The sequence below is a fragment of the Typopeltis vanoorti genome, chromosome 1, assembly GCF_054136105.1.
Source record: "Typopeltis vanoorti isolate ZY-2024b chromosome 1, IOZ_Tvanoo_1.0, whole genome shotgun sequence".
Taxonomy (NCBI): Eukaryota; Metazoa; Arthropoda; class Arachnida; order Uropygi; family Thelyphonidae; genus Typopeltis; species Typopeltis vanoorti.
In genome coordinates this window covers 101965059-101986500 of record NC_143549.1, presented here as the reverse complement: position 1 = coordinate 101986500, position 21442 = coordinate 101965059, and the positions used below count along the sequence as shown (strand labels likewise).

Genomic DNA, 21442 nt, shown 5'->3' with positions numbered 1-21442 from the left:
ACTGACTCATTTCTTTTATACTATTGTTCTTTGATAACGATGGTGAACCATCATTACTGGCCGCCATTTTCCTTCGTACAGGTGCCATAATTATTGCAACGTGTTTTATCAAATAATAAGTTATACACACCAAAAACACACAAACAGATGCACTAAAATACGCAAGGCAAACAAAACTACGTAATATTAACTAATTTTATCAACGATAACTGAAAATAATACTTATCTTATCATGAGCTTGCACGAACACTACACACTACGATATGTGGCTTAAATAAATCCTTTGCTAGTTCTGTTATGAAATTGTTCCATCTTTCTCTATGTTCTTTCCTTACTTCTCATTTTGCAATTGCACTATTTCTTTTATACTCTATTTCTGCTTCTATTGTTTTGGAATTTAGCCATTTCTGGTAACTCTCCTTTTTGGTTTTTATTATATTTTCTATTTCTTTGTTCTAGTCTCGTAGTCCCCTTTTTCTAATCCATTTGTGCTTCATTCCTAAGGTTTCTGTTGCTGTTTTTGTGAGAATTTGTTTCAAATTTTCCCATTCATCTTCTATGTCACTTGATTTATGTGTGACATCTGTTTTTAAGTTTGTGCATTTTTGATATTGTTGTCTAACTTGAGGATCCTGTAATGAAGAAATTTTGTAGCTTGGTTAGTAAGAATTTTCAATTCTATGTGTTTTTAGCAACGATGGTTTAAAATGAATTTTTGCTGATACCATATAATGATCAGAATTTAATTCAAAGCTTCGATATGCTCTTATGTCTAAAATTAACTCCGCTAATTTAAAATTTGTGATAACGTAGTCAATTACTGATTTGTATCCTCTGGCTGACCAAGTATATTTATGTATTTCCTTGTGTTTAAACATTGAATTCATTATTCTCATATTATTATAAATGACAAAATCGTGCAATCTGCGACCATTTTGATTACATGTATCTTCGCCAAATTTACCTATGGTTGTTTTGTATTTTTTGTTTCCTATTCTGGCATTTAAATCTCCTGCTAGCAGTAAATAGTCAGTTTTGTTTGTTTTATCTATGGTATTCTGCAATTCTTTATAAAATATATTATTGTTTTCTTCTTTTTCCTCTTCTGGTGCATATGCACCAATTAGTGTTATGTGGCCTCTTAATGTCTTGAGTCTAATTTCTATTAGTCTTTCATTCAAATAGTTGTAATATACAATATTGTTCTTTAGGGATTTATGTACCATAATCATTATACCTGCTTTTGTTCTTTCTTCTTTTTTTACCCCACTGTAGATTTGTACATAGTTGTTTGTTTCTTTTGTACCTTTTTGTTTTTTCTTTGTTTCTGTTACTATACATATCTTTATGTTAGCTTGGTTTAGTTGTTTATCAAGTTCTTCTTTGTGTGCAATGCTTCTCACATTCCATGTTGCAATCTTCATTATGTGTTCCTTTTTCCAATTTTGTTTACCGTTTCCTGGGTTTTGGTCTTTTCCCTGACAGTCCATCCGGCTTTTCTTTGCATGAAACTTGAAAGTATTTTGAATTTCCCCAGGGCAGGTTACTAACCTGTCGCTGGGTAAGTCCAGTGGTAGGGCTGGTACCTAACGCCTCTGGACAGGCAGATCTAACAGCATTTACTCTGTTAGGGTATTAAGGTTATACTACTACTACTACTACTAATAATAATAATAACTAGACCATTCGTGCATGGCAAAATTAGATAAAATAAAATTATATGCTGAAGTACATAAATAAAATATGAGTTTCATGAAGAAAGTTTAATGGAGTGAAACAGCACTAGGAAACAGCATACTTCAATTAAAAATAGTATTTAATGCTTCCAATATTTCATCTCAGTGGTGTAACAAACAAGATTTATTCTCTAGAGCAGAGTTCCTAATGTATCTAATTTTCAGCCCATCCACAGAACTAACGACCTGTTAAGTTGTACCTGAATCAAAGATAATGAAAATCCATTATTCTTTTGTAGCCAAATATTTAAAAGTTAGAAATTGCCCAGAGAGAGCTTATGAAAATACAACGCAACAGAATTGCTTTGGTATTAACTACTTAAAAGACATTACCTCTACTCATGAGTCACCATTGTTTGGCTTTTACCAGTTCCTTTGATGATGATTTTATTAGCCATGTGTTTTGGTTCTCATTAAAGACCAGGCAGAAACCTTATGAGAGTAGGAACCCTGTTGTTTCAATATCACATCAGTCTCATGTCAGAAAGTTGAATTTTGTATAAATGGGTTCCTGGTCAGTGTGTGAATTATAATAGTTGATGCCTTCTAGATACTTCCTTAGCCACCTTGAACAAACAACACGAATGCATACAATTTACCATCAAAATCGAAAATCAAAACTCGCTCCCGTTCTTAGACACACTAGTCACACGTCTTCCTTCAGGCAGTCTATTCTTCACGGTCTACCGAAAACTGACACACAAAAGGACCAATACATGCATGCTAATTCATACCACTACCCATCACAAAAATATGGAGTCATTAACACCCTTAAAAACAGAGCTACAACAATTTGCTCTAACCAGCTGAAACAAGAACTTAAAATCATCAGCGATACTTCATAAATAATGGCTATAACAAACATACTATTAATAAAATACTCTATAAAACAACAACAAAAACGAATCTAGATTACAGTAAAACTATAGCCATCCCATACATTAAAGGGTCATCAGAAAAAAATCAACGGAATCCTACAACATTATAACCTCAATGCCACCTTTAAGCCACCCACTAAACTTAAAACCATATTCAACTCCTCTAAGGATCCTCTCCTCCCATTGGCACATCCTGGAGTCTATTGCATCCACTGCACCTGTAACTTACCGTACATTGGCGAAACAGGACGTACAATCCCTATACGTAAGAAAGAACACATAAGACACATTAAATATAACCATTATGGTAAAGCAGGCCTCTCAGATCACGCGCTCAACACCTTACACCAAATCAACTGAAAAATCACCTGCTCTTTACACCACACAAAAACCTGGTATGAAAGGAAATTGAAGGAAGCCTGTGAAATTCTGATAAACCACCCAAATATCAACAACAAAGATGACATGAAAATTCCAAGGATCTGGATGGTACACATTCAGCCTACCTAGCATATAAGATCCAGCATAAGTCAGGACCCTAGCCAACCTTCAGCTAGTATTAGAAACCATTCCATACCTGGAATGGTTTCTAATACTAAGCTGGAATGTACATGTATAATCATGATGTTAATATATGTATATAGATAGATAGATACATAGACTTGTTGTTGCGCCCAATGTAATTCTACAACCAACAGATAATACTAATAATAGGACTCTAGCGTTGATGTATATATATATATATATATATTTATTTATTTTTTTTCACTAGAGGTCAGGCCAACAATTGTTGTAGCGGTTGGTCAATAACTTTAACAAACCAGTTTGATTGTAATGTAGCTTGTTCTCTGTATATAGTGTGTATGCTCCAGAAGATGACCTTGACATAAAGGTCGAAATGTCAAATGTAGATTTTAGTTATATTAAACTAAAGTTTTTATTCAAACATGGTAGTTGTCTTCATAATTTTCAAAAATGTATACTTCCTTTAACTATTGTAAGTTGTAACTTTTCATGGGCAAGATTGCAATTAGAAAAAAAAAATAGTACTGACAATAAAATTCACCATCACTTAATTCAATCATGTGAAAGTCCTAGCATCTCCTAGCATAGTGAAATCAAGACAAAGCACCATGTGTCCTTTGGTTAAAAAATGCTTGTTATACAAATCCAACATGAAGCTAGAAGAATCTGAATTTCTGGGAGGAAATTCAGATTCCTTCTGTGAAGCTGGAAAACTGGTTGAAGAGCACATACAAATAGACAAAAAAGCATTTAATATGTTGACTGCATGGTATGTGTATAAGTTAAAAATTTAACATATACAAGTGATACTGCTCTACACTTCAGACACCTTCAACTTCAACCTAGCTTAATTCTTTATTATTATTATTATTATTATTATTATTATTATAAATTATAATAATTTATTATAATAATAAATTTTATTATTATAATAAAATTTGACTCCATGATGCAAATTTTGCATCATGGAGTCAAAAGACTCATCATGGGCCTCAGCTTCTTTTATATCATCATATAGCCAAAAGCTATCAGTTTTTCTTTTCCACCAATCTTGTATAGATGAACAACCAAAAGACCAATTGAAACTAAAGTACAAAGATGGCTGATACCCAGGTGGTTAGCCCCATCTGGGTTAACTGCCTTGAACTGGCCTTTCCTGACTGGGACTGCTCTCCAGTCATCCCTGCAATTGACTATAAGATCACATTGAATTAAGAGGATGAAACTATTTAAAAAACTTCTCATAGCAAAAATAGACAGAATTTTCTCTCCCCCCCTCCATTGAATATTGCATAATGTTACAAAAAATCGTCTAACTGAACAATAAAATTTCCACAAGGACTCATCAGTTGAAGCCAGACCAGAAGTGATACTAAGTCCTTATCCTTATAAGGACTGGCTTAAAGGGGCGAAGCAAGAATGCTTTTCATATTCCCTGTTATCTGTAGAGGACAGTGTAAGGATAAGGTGTTATTGAGCAATTAAAGCTCTGATCATGGCAGGAGGGTAACAGCAATAGCCAAGCCTCAGTTAGAACTTCATTGGCTACAGCATTGCCATCCATTACCCTCCAAGGGTATTGGATTGAATGAATCAATCACCGCATCTCACAGTCAATTGTTCAAAGTGACTCCAAGTGATACTAAGTCCTTATAAGGACTGGCTTAAAGGGGCGAAGCAAGAATGCTTTTCATATTCCCCGTTATCTGTAGAGGACAGTGTATGGATAAGGTGTTATTGAGCTATTAAAGCTCTGATCATGGCAGGAGGGTAACAGCAATAGCCGAGCCTCAGTTAGAACTTCATTGGCTACAGCATTGCCATCCATTACCCTCCAAGAGTATTGGATTGAATGAATCAATCACCGCATCTCACGGTCGATTGATTTATATACCTCAAGTGATACTAAGGTTGAAGCAATGCATAAGTCATATTTCTGCGTACAAGTAGACAAAAGGTGTCACACCTTATTACTAAAATACATTGGATTACAGATAGATGTTGGAAGTTTTTCCATTTGCTTATACTATAAATTAAACATGCCAAGAAATTATATTCCTGGTTTATTTTCTTTTAGTATTTTTTAAAGTTATTTTAGTAATAAGGTGTGAAACCTTTTGGCTACTCGTATATGGAAATATGCATAAGTCATTATTTCAACCTTAGTATCACTTCTGGATCTGGCTCCCACTGATGAGACCTTAATAAAGGTTGAAACTGGGTCTGGGTAGTGACCCTTATCATAATGCATGGCATTATATATGTCCATAAGGGTAAGTGCTTTGCATTATGGGATACTAAGGCAAGTGATGTTAAGTCATTAGCCTCTATATACGAGTTGCCCAGTCCTGAAATTACTTCAAGTGTAAACTTTGTTTGCTTATGATTGGATAAAGGATTAAACCAGGAATATAATTTCTTGGCATCTTTTATTTATAGTATTCACTTGATTTTTTAGATTATCACTCAATACTTCACTTAAAAAAATTAGCAATCTAATTTACTATATAAAAGGCATGAATTATCCTTACCTGCCAATCTGAGCTTTAAACTGCTTGCTTTGGTCTGTCCATCTCTGATATTCTCCACCCAATTCGGTAATAAGTGTTGCAGCACGAGACATCTTTCGTCGACATATGGATGCTTGTTCCACCAATTTCTATAGAAAAGCAGTTTACATTCCAAATTTTAAAAATTAAAGAAATTTTAAGGAGTAACACAAAAAGTACATTCAACTCTCACTATAACAAAACATCCTGATCAAAGTCCTATATGTACAATGATGTGCTAAAAGAAATTTCTCTTTTAGTGAGAGTCGACAGTAACCCATTTCACAAATTACATAATTTCATAATATAGAAAAAAGAAACACGAGATTAGTTATATTTCATTTTCTTCCAGGGTCTGTTCCAGGTTCCAAGCTTCCAGAGTCTGCTGTGGGTGCTACGACCGTGAATGAGTTCAAGGCAAGGTATGATAGATACTGTATCAATGTCGAATAGTTGTTCTTGACATGATGTTAGGGCCTCCCTCGATGAGTCCGTTGACTCCTTGGAGTTGCCCGGCTTTTCTTATATATCATTAGAAAAGTCCATTATATCTAGAGTGAAATGTAATTTAAATTAAAATTAAAACTAAACAAAGTTAAAATGGATTATTATTATTAACATCTGACCTTCATGGAGTCGGAGACTCATTGTGGGAAGTACACACTATTGCACACAATGCTCATCCAACCACACTGATTCAATGTGTCTATATTCACAACACACTCAGGTAATGCATTCCATCACCAACCACACTCCATGAAAAGACCCTACTCTTCGCTACTCTGCTCACACCCTCCTTATATAGTTTCCAGCAATAGCCTTTTGTTCTACCCCCCCCTCTCATTCTATGAAAAATCTCTTCCATGTCAACCTGATAACAACCCTTGACTAGCTTATGTATCTTAATCATATTCCCCCCTTCTTCTTCTATTCATGAGACTCTGCAACCTACATTCTCTCAATCTTAATACATAATAACCAGACAGTAATGTGTGTATTTAAAAGTACATTTTATAAATTTTGTTTAATTATCTTATTATTTGGAGCAAAAAATTCAGTTCCACTTCATGTTCTATGAACTGAAAGCATTTCATTACAAGTTTTTGATGGAGAAAATGGGAATGCAAGAGGGACAGGGAAATGGGGGGGGGGGAACTGGGTGTATAAGGAGACTTGGCATAGGAAGAGAAGATGCTGAAAGTGGCAGTGAATGAGTTCATGAAGATGGAGTATATTGCGATGTGGGTGGAGAAGCTGAGCTGAGCAGATATATGTAGTAAAACTGAGCAGATATATATGTAGCAGTAGGTGATAAAGATGACTTGGCAGGTGTGATGAGCAAATCACAACCAACAAGTGGCTTGGATAGGACTGGTTATAAACCTGAAAATGAATTATTGTTTGTTTACAAATGGTTTCACTGATTGAGTTTATTTGCCCCAAAATCATTGGAATAAGTAAAACATGGTTGAATGAAGATAATATTCTAACAGGAATAGAAATGGAAGGATACAGTATTTTTTGTGAGGACAGAAAGGACAGGAAGGGGGAGGGAGAGTGCTGCTGATGATAGCAGCAAAATTATGTCCAGATAAGGTACACATGAAAGAGGGAAATACTGGCAATGATTATGAGGAAGTGTGGTATAATATACAGGAAGTGTGGTATAATATAATGTACAGGAAGACACATTTAGTTGGATGTTGCTATAAGCCCAGGAATGTGGAGGGTGGTGATGAAGAAATGTATAAACAACTTAGATTAATGAACAAATGAAGGGTAATTATTATGGGTGATTTTCATTATGGCTGTATAGATTGGAATGAAGAGATAGCATTTGAAAATAAGGAAAATTAATTTCTTGAGTTCTTGAGAGATAACTATCTCAGGCAGGATGTGAAGGAGGGCATGCAAGGATTGAGAGTTCTAGATCTGATCATTTCATCAGAAGATATAATTGTGAGAGCAGGGTTTCACACTTTCCTCCAGTTGGTGATAGTGATCATGAAGTGATTACCTGGGTTGTGGCTAGCCATATACAGACTTTTGCGAGGAAAGGATATATGTGGAATTATAAGGCTGGTGATATGACAAGCTCAGGAGATAGCTTGGAGCTATAACATGGAATGAGGAGTTCAGTGATAAGGAAATAAATACTGAATGGAACTGACAAAGAAATACATAACAGCATCAATGTGTGAATGTATTCCAAAGGCCAAAAGGCTGAATAAGGCAGGTATAAAATGGAAGAATGTGAAACTTAACCATGAAATCTGGAAAATGAAGGTACTTTGGAGGAAGTACGAGATGAATAATGATAATAATTAGTTACATGAAGAATATAAAGAGCTAGCCAGGAGAGTGATTCAGTTAGTAAGGAAAACAAAAGTGCAGTACGAGAAGAAATGTATCAAGAATGATCATGATAAGATGATGTTAATGAATGAAAATGGTAGAATGGTAACGGCGGCAGAAGATTTCGTTGAGGTATTCAGAGATCAATTTATAAGGGTGTTTCATCCTGATCAGGATGAAATCAGAAATCATGAGGAACTTAAGTGTAGAGGACATATACAGGATGGCTTAATTGTGAGTGAGCAGGAGGTATTTGAGGAAATAAATAAACTTGATGTCAATAAGGCAATAGATTTGATGACATATCACTATTCATCTTAAGGGAATATTCCAGGGAAATGGCATGCCAGTTTAATAAGTCTTGCAACAGAACAGGTTCCAAGGGAGTAGAAGGTAAAATTGGTAAAATTGTTCAACAGCATAAAGATAAGGATGTAGCTTCAAAATATAGAACAATTTGTATATCTGGAGTTGTGGTGAAGGTACTGGAGAGATTGGTGAGAAGTAGGACACAGAGATGAGTTGATAACAGCAGCATTCTCTTGACACAGAAATCTGTGCTTATCAGCATGGTTTTGTTAAAGGGAGATCATGTTTCACTAACTTACTTATGTACTATAACAAGGTGACAAATACTTTAGACAGGGAAGATGCATATATACAGTGGTGTACTTAGATTTTGCAAAAGCTTTTGATAGACTGCCACATGACAAGTTGGTAAATAAATTGAAACAGATGAGATTGGATTACAGTTAGATCAATGATTGGCTATTCAGATAGGTCTGAAAAAGTTGTATATTGGAATGCAGCATCCCAAAAGAGGAAGGTCACTAGTGGTGTACCATGGAGGTGAGTTTTGGGACTATTGTTGCTCAATTTGTATGTTAATGATATTGGGAGTCTGTGCAGTTAGCCTAGTGGCTGTGCGCTTCGCAACCATATGCATGGGGAAGAAGTGTCCTAGGTTCAATTCCCATCAGTGACGTGAGGAGCTGAAGGATCTTCCTCAGCCATAGCGAAGTTAGCCGGTCTTGGACGTGGACAGTTTATCCTGGGGTTTTTCATCTCACAAAGCAGGCAAACTGGCCTTGAGAACTCAATACTACAGGACATTGGATACACCAAGACTGACCAGCTTATCTTATGAACAGTTTGAGGTCCAATGATTAACAAACCCTCGTCATTATGACAGATCACAAAGGCTAACTTCAAATAAAATTCTACCACGAATTGAAACATGCCATATAATGAGTGTGTGAATTGGCCTGCCAGGCAAACAAGCAGCAATAAAATTCAACCAAGGGTTGAAACTTTGTGTGAGTTGAGCCTGCCGGTAACGAGAAGACACCCCGTCATGAACGTGTTAACAATAAGAAATATATATATAGTGAATGCTATTATAACAGTTTCAGATGTCATGGAATTCAGTTGAATAGAATTAGCATTTGAATTCAACAACCGTCAGTTGCCTTTGGGTCATGCGATCTTTTGTTAATACCACACCAATCATATGCACATGTAAAACAAAATTTAACTTGTAGGTATTGTAACAATTAAAAAAAAAAGGTTAAATAATTTATAAGCGTATAAAAGGATATCACCTGTAAATCATTGAAGTGCCAGCAAAATTCTTGGATGTGCAACCTCTGGCATGCGTGTCATAGGTTTGTCATCTAGGCTCTAAGGCATTGCTTCCCAACTGGTGGTATGCATATCCCCAAAGTGGGGGAGGGAGGGAGGGTAAGTGCTGGGCCATTCAAGAGTACATAAAAAATAATCGGTAATGGCGGAAAAACAAGTAAGGTAAACAAAATGCAAAATGTTAGTTATGGAACAATAAATGTCAGTATTTAAAAACAGCTATTTTCAAAACAAGAGATACAATTTATAGAAATGGGTTTAAAAGGGGTACACAAGTGGAAAAAGGTTGGGAACCACTGCTCTAAGGTAATGCATTCCATGCTCCTATCACGCTTATTATTCTCCATGCAGAAACTTACATCTAATTCTTCTACTCAACATTCCCTTTTGCAACTTAGCGGGATTGTCCCTTATCCCTGCTCATTATCTAATCAAAGCTTTACACAATAGGACAGCACACTTTTATCTTTTGTGATTAATGTCCTCTTCAACATTACAGCAATTCTCTGGGATGTTTTCACAACCTTTGAATATGTCCTCAGAACTTCAAATCTCTATCCACAATCACCCTGAGATCCCTTGCTTCCTCCACTTCTTCCAGTATAACTCCATCAAGTGAGTATGAAGTATCTCATCTGTGGATCCTAAATTTCAAAATATTACATTTAGATGCATTAAACTGACATCCCCATTTATTTTATTCACCTTTCCCAGCATATGGAGGAAGACTGGACATACCATTCGCTATTCTGGTATATCTATTTTTCAGTAACTCTCTTATCCATGCCATCAGCTTTGTATCTGTCCACATTTGCTCCAATTTGTGTAATAGATTTCTTTGCAGTCCATGCAAAATCCAGCAGTATTACTATATAGCCATTTCCTTTATCTAACTAAAATATCACTGTTGCAGAAATGATATATTCACTTTATTATAGCAAGTGAACAAATTACTAATCAAGACTTCCCCTTTACAAAGCCTTTGTGCTTCTCACAGAGTATCATATTCCTGTTCTTACCTGCATATTCCTGAATTCAGGCTTTAACAACTTTTCCAAAAACTTAACCAAACCACAACTAGAGAAACACTGGCTGATCTATAATTTTCTATCTTATCTGGCATTGTTTGGGGATTCAATTATTAGAGGTGTGGTAAATGAGAAGATGCACAAGGTTTGTTTTCCTGGAGGTAAAATGAATACAGTTATTAAGGCATTGGATATGAGGAGTAAGTGAGCAAAAGAGTTGGTAGTGGTAATAGGACAAATGACTTGACTGGGAACAATGAACACATAAGATTGAATATCAGGAGGTTGTTGAGAGAGATAAAAGAAAATAGTATGATAGGAAAGGTAATCAATGTGTTGCCCAGGTATGACAGTGATGAACTGATATGGAGAGCGAAAATTGTGAATGATATGCGTGTAATGAGTTTGAAGAACAAACCGAACTGTATAAGAGTGATGGATTACATTTGAATGGTTCTGGGGTAAGTCATTTGGAGAGATTGCTATGGAAGGTAGAGAAATGAGTGCAGAGAATGAATCTGCTCAAGTAAGAAGTGATATGAATGAGCAGCACAGTAAGGAAGAAGAGATTGAAGTGGTGGTGGTTATGAATGAAGAAGTGGTCAGCATGAGTACCGAGAATGAGAGAACAAGTGTGCAAGACAAACAGTGAAATGGGGAGGCTCAGGGTGGATAGGGGAACACAGTGTGAGAAAGATTGATGCTCCAAGAGGATGCAAATATGGATGTAGCCAAAAAGGGAAGAGGATGACCTGGAATCAATGGAAAACAGTTAGATTTGAAGGACATTCTAAGAGGAATATGGAGAAAAAGAAATGGCTCGAATTAAGTATGGAGAACTCACATCTAATAAGTGGTATCAGTGAAACTTGTTATAGATCCAGGATTGATCTGTTATGTTTGTATACAAATACTAGAAGTGTAAGAAACAAGGCAAACGAAATGGTTACATTGAATGAGTCTGTTCACGTAAACATTGTTGGAATAAGTGAAGTTGAATGAGGATGACATCCTGACAGGAATGGAGATGGAAAGTATGATGTGTTTTGTGAAGATAGAAAGGGTAAAAAAAAAGGGGGGGTGCTATTGATGATAGAGAAAGAGTTTTGTTCATACAAGATAGAGATGCAGGAGGAACACAGTGGCAGTGGTTTTGAGGCAGTATGGTGTGAGATAGAGGTGAATAAAATGAAATACTTAGTTGGATGTTGTTATAGACCTGGTGATGTCAATGGTAGAGACCATGAAATGTATAATCAAATTAGCCAAGCAAATATGAAAAGGGTGATCATTATGGACAATTATAATTATGGCAATATATACTGGGATGATGAGATAGCAACTGGAAGTACAGAAAATCAGTTTCTTGAGTTTTTGAGGGACAACTACCAGAGGTAGTATGTAACAAAGGACACACGAGGATTGAGGATCTTGAATTTTGATCATCTCATCAGATGATGTTATTATAAATGAGGTGTGAAATCACCATCCAATTGGTGAGCAGGATCATTAAATGATTACCTGGATGTCTGCCAGCAGTCTGAGAACCTTGTAAGGAAAGGGTATATGTGAAACTACAAGGCTGGTGATTATGAGCAGCTCAGGAGACTGCTTGCAGATAGTATGGAATGAGGAGTCAATTCTGCTTGAGGGATATTCAAGAACTATCTAGTAAAAGCAATACCTAAATGTATTGCTTTTACTAGATAGTAAAAAGTATAATTCATATATTTCAAATTTTTTTAGATGGTATAATTCATCCATTTCAAACCTAAAAGGAATGGTAATAATCAATTCCACAAGGATACAAAGAACAGGTAAGAGGGTGAGTTGGTTGGTAAGGGTAGTAAAAGTATAAGCAGCAGTTAGCTAATGAGGCTAAAAAAAATCCTAGGGAATTCTTTTACTATGTAGCAAGCAAAAAAAAAAAAAAAATTATGGACAAATGATATTGATTGGAGAAAATTGTATATGAACAACTGGTGCAGAGGATATAGTTAAGATATTAATGAGCAGTTCATAATGGTCTTTCATTCTTGTGAATGTAACATCATGATGGAGGGATTGAGAGCAGTTGATGATGAGAAGGAGAGACTGACTGTAAGTGAGCAAGGGTATATAAAGAATTGAGCAAACCTGATGGGACTTGATGATATATCATGACATATTTTGAAGAAATGTGCCAAGAAGTTGGCATCTGATTGATATATTTGTTTAATATGAGTCTTGCTTTGGGTCAAGTTCCAAAGGAGTGGAAGGAAGGCAAGATTGTGCTGCTTTATAAAGAATGTGACAGAACTTAAGCAGCGAATTATAGGCCTATCTGTGTGTCAGTTGGTGTAGTTAAAGTGTTGGAGAGGCTGGAAAACCAGGATCCAGAATTGGGTTGACAACAGCGGTATAATCTTTGATGGACAGCATGGATTTACTAAAAGAAGGTCATGTTTTAGTAATCTACTTATTTATTAGAATAGGTGATGGTTTCATTGGATAAAGGAGATGGATTCACAGTAGCATACTTAGATTCTGGAAAGGTATTTGATAGATTACTGCATGATAAGTTGATAGTCAAACTAGAGCAGATGGGGTTGAATATTAGACTAGTGCATTGGATCAGATTGGCTCTCTGACAGGTATCAGCAAGTTTTGTATGGGGGGGGGGGCAATTTTCAGGAAGAGGAAAATCACTAGTGGTGTGCCTCAGGAGTCTGTTTTTAGGGCTATTGCTGTTTAACCTGTATATTAATGATACTGGAGAGGATTTGAATGGGGATATTCAGTTGTTTGCAGATGATGCAAAGTTGGGATGAAGAACTATGAGGGGTGAGGGGGGGTATAGCAGATGTTCTGGCCTTATAAGAGGACTTGAACAGATTGAGTGAATGGGCACAGAAGTAGGAATGCCAGTTTAATGTTGCTGTTGCAAAATGTAAGGTTTTAAAATTTGGGAAACAAAGAAGGGATGTAGAATTTAACACTTGGTAAGGATATATCATTGGAAATGGAGGAAATAAAAGATCGTGGGGTGATGGTGGATAAGGTTCTAAAATTTAGAGGACACATTGTGAAAATTGTGAGGACAACACAATGAATTTTATGAATAATATGGAGGAAACCGACTTGTAGAAGTAAGGAGATTCTTGTTCCATTGTATAAGGTCTTGATTAGACCACAGATTTAGTTACCTATATATTGTGCACAGATTTGGTTACCTAGTTTTCAACAGGATGAAGAGATGTTGGAAAGGTCCAGAGCGATTGACAAAAATTGTTTCTGATGTTGAATGTTTAATATGAAGAAAGGTTAAGACTGCAATTTGAGACAGCTTCCTGTCTAATGGACAGGAAGTAATATAAGGAGAGTGCCAGCAGGGAAGTGAGAAGTAGGTTCTTTGCATGGAAAGTTGCATTTGATTGGAATGCATTGCCTCAGAGCATGGTGTCTGCAGAGAATTTGAATGTTTTTAAGGTGAAGTACAGCTGTGCACGTGCGCGCACGCGTGTGTGTGAGACAATGGGATCTCCTAGATGAGTCTTTGACTCCATGGGGGTCTTAAGATAATAATAATAATAATCTTGGAACCCACGCCTTTATAAAAAAACAATCTTGCTCTCTTTCTATTTGTTTTGCAAAATGGAAGTGTTCAGCTTTAAATTATACAATCATATATATGTATGGAATGGCTTAGATGGTATTGAAAGCAATGCTTCTCAGTATAAAAAACACCAGAAGAAGCAAAAACAAAAATTAATTAATTTATTGAATTTGCTGATCTTTCTCTGATTTTCTAACTAGAATCATCAGAGCACAAATTACAACTATTGTGACACAAAGCACTCAACAGTTCAAATTGTAACTGAAAAGGAACTAATCCTAATAAGCAGCTTGTCCTACTTTGGACAGATGAATTATATCCTCAATCATTTGTATAGCAAGACAGGACTGGCAAACTATGTTTTGAATATTTTTTTTGCACAGAATTAAATGGAAGAAGACAACAGTGCTATAAAGAAGTTGTTACAGGTCTGAGAATCTATTTTTAGAATCAGCATCACTATGAAACATACATTAACCTCAACAACTATGGCTGTATTAATTTGCCACAGATTTGGAAGACAATCATTCTAAGACCACATTAGCATGAACTTCTCTGAATTAATTGCACTATTTGGCACCTTGAGGGCACCTTGTTGGAAAATTAGTTCCTTTTCAGTTATTCAAACTATTTCCATAGCATTCTACATGAGTGCAACCTATCATCACGGTTGTAATATGTGCTCTGATGATGCTGGTTAAAAAAACCAGCCGAATATTAGCAAATTAAATAAATTAATTGATTATTATTTTTTTCTTCTGGTTCTGTTTATACTGCGAAGTTTAAACCAGGTTTTGCTTACATTATTTTGAATAATCTAGTCATGTGTGTGTGTGTGTGTGTGTGTGTTGCCTATTGCATTTTCTCATAAAACATGAGAAGATATAGAAGAGAATATAGATGAGAAGCCTTTAACTTGGCTTTTCAATGAAAGTCTGGTTTCGGCAAAGTTGCCCAGGGAATGGAAGGAAGGTAAGATAGTGCCATTGCATAAGGGCTGTAGCAGACTGGAAGTGTCTAATTATAGACCAGTTTGTGTGTCATCAGTAGTTGTAAGATCTTGGAGAAAGTAGTGAGGGACTGTATACAGCATTGGGCAGATGAGGGTAATGTTATCTGTGAGAGTCAACATGGATTTGTGAAAGGGCGCTCTTGTTTTAGCAATATGCTAGCCTTTTATAATAAAGTTACAAGAACATTAGATGAGGGAAAGGCATATACTGCAATTTTCTTAGACTTAGCGAAGGCATTTGACAGGGTGCCACATGATAAGCTGATATTTAAGTTGCAGCACATGGGTCTGGATGTCAGATTGGTCAACTGGATTCAGGATTGGCTGTCTGATAGGTATCAGAGAGTTGTGTATGGTGGAGCAGTTTCAAGGAGGCAGAGAGTTACAAGTGGGATCCCAGAGGGCTCAGTACTAGGACTTATATTATTTAACCTTTATATCAATGACATTGTCAGTGAATTGCAAGGGGATATTTAGTTGTTTATGGATGATACGAAGCTGGGAAGGATTATTAGTAATAGTGCAGATGTGGTAGCCCTGCAAGAGGATTTGAATAAGCTAGATAGATGGGCAAATGAAAGGGGGGAGCAGTTTAATGCAGCAAAATGTTAGGTCTTGAGGTTTGGGAAACATCGATGGGATGCTGCATACTCTAAGGGAGGAGTTATACTCGAGGAAGTAGGTGAGACAAGAGATCTGAGGTTGATGATTGATAGAAACCTGAAGTTTAGGGGACATATTGCAAAGGTGGTGAAGGTAACACAGAGGATTGCTGCAATTATGAGAAGGACACTGACCTGTAGAGATAAGAGGGTTAACATTCCATTGTATAAGTCTCTGATCAGACCACACTTGGACTATTGTTCTCAGATTTGGTCTCCAGGATTTGAAGGGGATAAATAAACTGTGGAAAGGATACAAAGACGGATGACAAAGATGGTTTCAGGACTGTACAATGTTAGTTATGAGGATCGGCTGAGGGAATGTGGACTGCAGAGTTTGGTGGATAGAAGAAGCAGAGGTGATATGATTGAGACTTTTAAACTGTTGAGAGGTGGTTACATGGTTGACACTGGGGAGTTCTTTTGCTTGGTTGAACAGCGGGAAGGAGTGATGACAAGAGGCCATCCCTGGAAGTTACAAAAGGAAACTGTGAGCAAGAGAGTGAGGAGTGGTTTCTTTGCGCGGAAGGTGGTTGAACCATGGAATGCATTGCCTGATGGAGTGGTGAGAGCAAGAATGGTCAATGAGTTTAGGGAGTGGTATGATAGACTTTGTGTTTCTTAGGGGGGGGACCTCCCCTCGATGGGTCTTGACAGACTTTATGTTCTTAGGAAGGACCACCCACGATGAGTCTTTTGACTCCATGGAGGCCTGAATAATAATAATAATAATAATAATAATAATAATAATAATATTGAAATTTCATCATACCCTTAAATGTCCAACTCATCTGCTTGTATTTTCATATTTCTTCCCATCACATCTAACTGCATTATTTATTTTTATCTGAATGATACACTGTCAAACTGAAAAAGTGATCAATTAATTTAGCTATTTCTTCTACCTATCAACTTTTTACCATCTGCAGTCACTAAAGTTATCCTTCCACAATCATTCTTCATTTTACTTGCCATATAGCAGAATTCCCTGGGATGTCCTTTGGTCTGCTTAGCTAATTTCCTGTATCAATCATATTACTGTACTTTATTTAAAAAAAAAATGTTTTTTCATTACTGACCTGTTTTTCTTTCATAGCAGCTTCATATTGTGCTTTAACTTGTTTCAGATCTCTTTCTTTTTCCTCTAGTTCAGCTTCTACCTGTTTCAGATCTGCCATAGCTACAGATAATCTAGCTTCTTGTACAGCTACATTAGCCTAAAACAGATTAATATATCCAAAGCAAATTATAAATTATAAATATACTTAAATATAGCACATCAATTAATTATTAAAATAATTACATATATAATTGTGCAAAATAACAGCTTCAAATTTTGTCATTTATATAAGAAACCTACAGGCATTATTCATTAAAATGTAATTTTAATAACAAACTCAAAACATTCAGATTATCTATCAAAACCAGAAACAACATTAAGAAGTAATTAATACTCAACATAAGTATTCTATTTACATATTTCTTATTCTTTTATTTACTTATTTATTTATTTTTATGGCTCACATCCATGAAAAGTTTTTGAACACCTGTAGTACATTTGTACCATGGGTCAGCTCAGTTAAGGATTTTTTTCTGTATTTTTATTAAATTGCATATATTTTTGGATTTTTATTCATTTTTTAATATAGTCTGGAAACCTTGCTCTAGAGACCAAATATGTAACTTCTTCAAGCCATCAGGCCTCCAATAAGTGGATAGTGATCTTACACCAGACAATAAATTCATCTCCAACCTAAAGAGAATGACAAACATTCATGCCCACAATGAACCTATGACCTGTTGGCTGGAGAGCAGATATATGCTAATCACTTGGCCAACCATGCTGCTGATATGGAAAAGTTTATTGCCACATGCACGCACGCATGCACACACGCACACACACACACGAGGGCTGTTCAATAAGTAATAAGACTAATTTTACTGTCGTGAAACCACTCATCACAATATTAATTTCTGTGGAATAAAGAAATGTTGCTGTCTGTATTAACAAAAGAGATTGATAGATGGCGTATACGGGCTGATGTGTCAGAGTGTCACGTGACTAAACGCAAGCTTGTTTCAGTGTGCCTACGAGCCGCGACCAGTCGTTGAAATGGAAGCATCCTTGGAACAGTGTTATGTGATTAAATTTTGTGTGCGTTTGCAAAAATCGGCATCGGACACTTTTAACATGATACGCGAAGCTTTCCATGATGAAGCAATGTCGAGGGCAAGTGTTTTTCGCTGGCATAAAACTTTTAAGGAAGGAAGGAAGGCAAAATGTGGAAGATCTTGAACATGAGGGAAGACCTTCAACGTCCATCACAGAGACAATGATCAACACAGCAACGATTATCATCAAGGAGGATCGCAGAATTACAGTATGCCAGCTGCATGTTGTCCTGAATATTTCTGTGGGAAGTGTTCACTCAATCATGGCTGAACATTTGGGACTGAAACGTGTTTGCGCCTGATGGATTCCAAACTTTTGACACCAGGGCAAATGCAACATCGAGTGGATGTGTGCACAGAATGGAAAGAAAGACTGGAACAAGAAGGCGACAACTTCTTAAAATGCATCATTACAGCAGATGAAGCTTGGTTGTATCACTATGACCCTACAATGAAACAACAAAGCAGTGCATGGAAGCATCCATCTTCACCTACCCCCAAGAAAGCAAAAATTGTAAAATCGGCTGGTAAAGTTATGACCATAATGTTTTTTGACTACGAAGGCATTGTTTACCAACACGCTGTAGAACCTGGAAATACTGTAAACGGCTCATACTAAGCGGATGTTTTACGGACAATGGTACAGCATGTCAAAAGGAAGCGTCCATTGCTGAAGAATGGCTTCTTATTGCACCACGATAATGCAAGGCCACATATTGCTGGACGTGTAGCGGACGTTTTGCAGAAGAACAACATAGATATCCTACCACACCCTCCATACCATCCTGATCTTGCACCATGCAATTTCTGGCTGTTTCCTCAGCTCAAGAAACCACTAAGAGGCCGCCATTTCGAAAACAAAGCATGTGTAAAAGCTGCAGAGGCTGTTTTGAAAGAACTCTCAAAAAACGGACTTTCACATGTGTTTAAGAAGTAGATGCAACGTTAGGACAAATGCATCACGTCTCACGGTAGTTACTTCGAAAAAGACCATGTAAATGATGACGATTAAAGGTAATCTGCTTTCTGTATAAATATAGTCTTATAACTTATTGAGCAGCCTTCATATAATGGTAGTCGTACTGAGGGAATGATTAGAAAAGCTACAGAACTTTCACATGTGTTTAAGAAGTGGATGCAACGTTGGGACAAATGCATCATGTCTCACGGTAGTTACTTCGAAAAAGACCATGTAAATGATGACGATTAAAGGTAATCTGTTTTCTGTATAAATATAGTCTTATAACTTATTGAGCAGCCTTCATATAATGGTAGTCTTACTGAGGGAATGATTAGAAAAGCTACAGAACATTTAAAACTGTTGGTTATGTGATCAGAAAATTTAGGAAACCCTGCTGTAGACCAAATATGGTAGTTTATAAATAAGTGCTCATTTGCTTTTTCCTTTGTGATAATCAAGATGGTGAATGCACCATCTTGACCAGTCAGAGTGTATGCAATATAATTTTCAATGAAGTGTGTGTGTGTGTGTGTGTGTGTGTGTGTGTGTGTGTGTGTGTGTGTGTGTGTGTGTGTGTGTGTGTGTGCTGTTCTTTATTGAAAAGTATATTAAAGCATGCACCAGTGATCAAGACTGAATTATTTAGCATGCATTAATATACTTTGATTTACTTTTGCATACTTTAAAGATGCACACATTAATATATTTTTGAAACAAGGGATGGGTGTGTGTGTCAATCTTCTGACTACAGTTATTATTATGAAGTTCAAAGACTCATCATCGAAGGCCCACATTAACCATTATTCCCACAATACTGCCTTCTTGAACTCATGACCAAGTGTGGCAACTCATTCCATTCATTCACCACTCTACAAGCAAGGAATCTTGTCTTCACACCTTTGTTAAACACATTCTTACAGATGCATCCCCCCCCCCCCCCTTGTTCTCTCCTGTTTGTCATGTACTGAAAAATTGTTTTTGCATCAATTCTACAAAAACTGTATTAATCCTATCCTACAAAAAAACCTTTAGAAACTTATTTTCTATCATATTGCCTCTTTTCGGCATATCAACCTATTCTCATAGTGAGTATTCCTTACACCTATCACTATCTTGATCAATTACCTCTCGATCTTCTCATCTCATTTCATCCCCAAGAAATACAGACAATCAAATCTGTGCAGCCCAGATATACAAGGTTTTGAAGAAATTTGAAGACACCAAGGCAGAGGCGGTAGCGGCGGTGGGGGGAGGGGCATCATCCAGTTTTTCATGCTGCAATAAAGTCTGCAACTGAGATTCACTAAACTTTGTTTGAGACTTTAGGGGATTGTGCCCCCAGCATATCCAATAGTTGTCAGATGGGGGGGGAGCTAAGTTTAAAACTGGGCATTCTGAGACAACAGATGTCCCCCAGGTCAGGAAGACCTTTCACAGCAATTGCACAAAACATCAATGAGTGCATGCCATCATCCTTAGTGATAGACGAATACCAGCCAAAAACATTGCAAAGACTCTGGGGATATTCAGGGAACAAGTTAGGTCATTATCCACCAATATCTGGACATTCAGACATTCATTGTGACATTCAGAAACTCTCAGTGAAGTGGGTCCCCAAATGTCTGCTGACCAAAAGAGAGAACATGTGCTGTCACCTCAAGGGATTTGGGGTCATTTTGAGAAATCAGTGCAAATTTTTTGGCTTGTATTATGACTTTTGATGAAACATGGTTTCATCACTATGACCTAGAGACTAAACAACAGTCAATGGAGTGGAGACACAGGTTCTCCATGGCCAAAGTTCTGAACCCAAAAGTTAGCAGGGAAGGTTCTTGCCATTGTCTTTTGGGATATGGGCCCAATACCTCAAAAAAGGTGAAAGTGTTAAGCAGTTTATTCAACAGCCCTGAAGGAGGTACTGAAGGAAAAATGCAGTGGGAAAATGAGTAGAGAAATGTCGCTTTTGTAGGACCAATGCACATACTCGCACTACTCATGAAACCCAACAGACAATATGCAACTTGGGCTTTCAATGTCTGTCTCATGCCCTATTTGCCAAACCTGGTCCTATCTGACTATTTTCTATTCACAAATTTAAAGAAACACTTGAAAGGAACAAAATTTACCACATGATGAAGTCATATCTGCAGCTGAGGACTGGTTTGTGCAACAAAGGAAAGACTTTTTCCTCAGAGGATTGTAAATGATGCAGCAGCATTGTAATAAGTGTAAAACACTTTGTGGGGAATATAGAATAATATGTAAGTTACATGGTTCTATTCCTTCTTCTTCAATTACTTCAATTCCTTCAATTACTCAATTCCTTCA

General features: G+C 36.7%; 1 protein-coding gene across 1 annotated transcript in view; it reads right to left on the bottom strand.

Moving 5' to 3' along the window:
- The window catches only part of LOC150110257 (dynein axonemal heavy chain 5-like), a 972373-nt gene that overhangs the window by 126559 nt on the left and 824372 nt on the right, over positions 1 to 21442 (bottom strand). The window contains exons 60-61 of the mRNA XM_090394637.1: positions 17061 to 17198; positions 5671 to 5798 (exon numbers count right to left, since the gene is read on the bottom strand). Coding sequence (XP_090250763.1) covers positions 5671 to 5798; positions 17061 to 17198 — 266 coding nt within the window. The remainder of the gene's footprint in view (positions 1 to 5670; positions 5799 to 17060; positions 17199 to 21442) is intronic.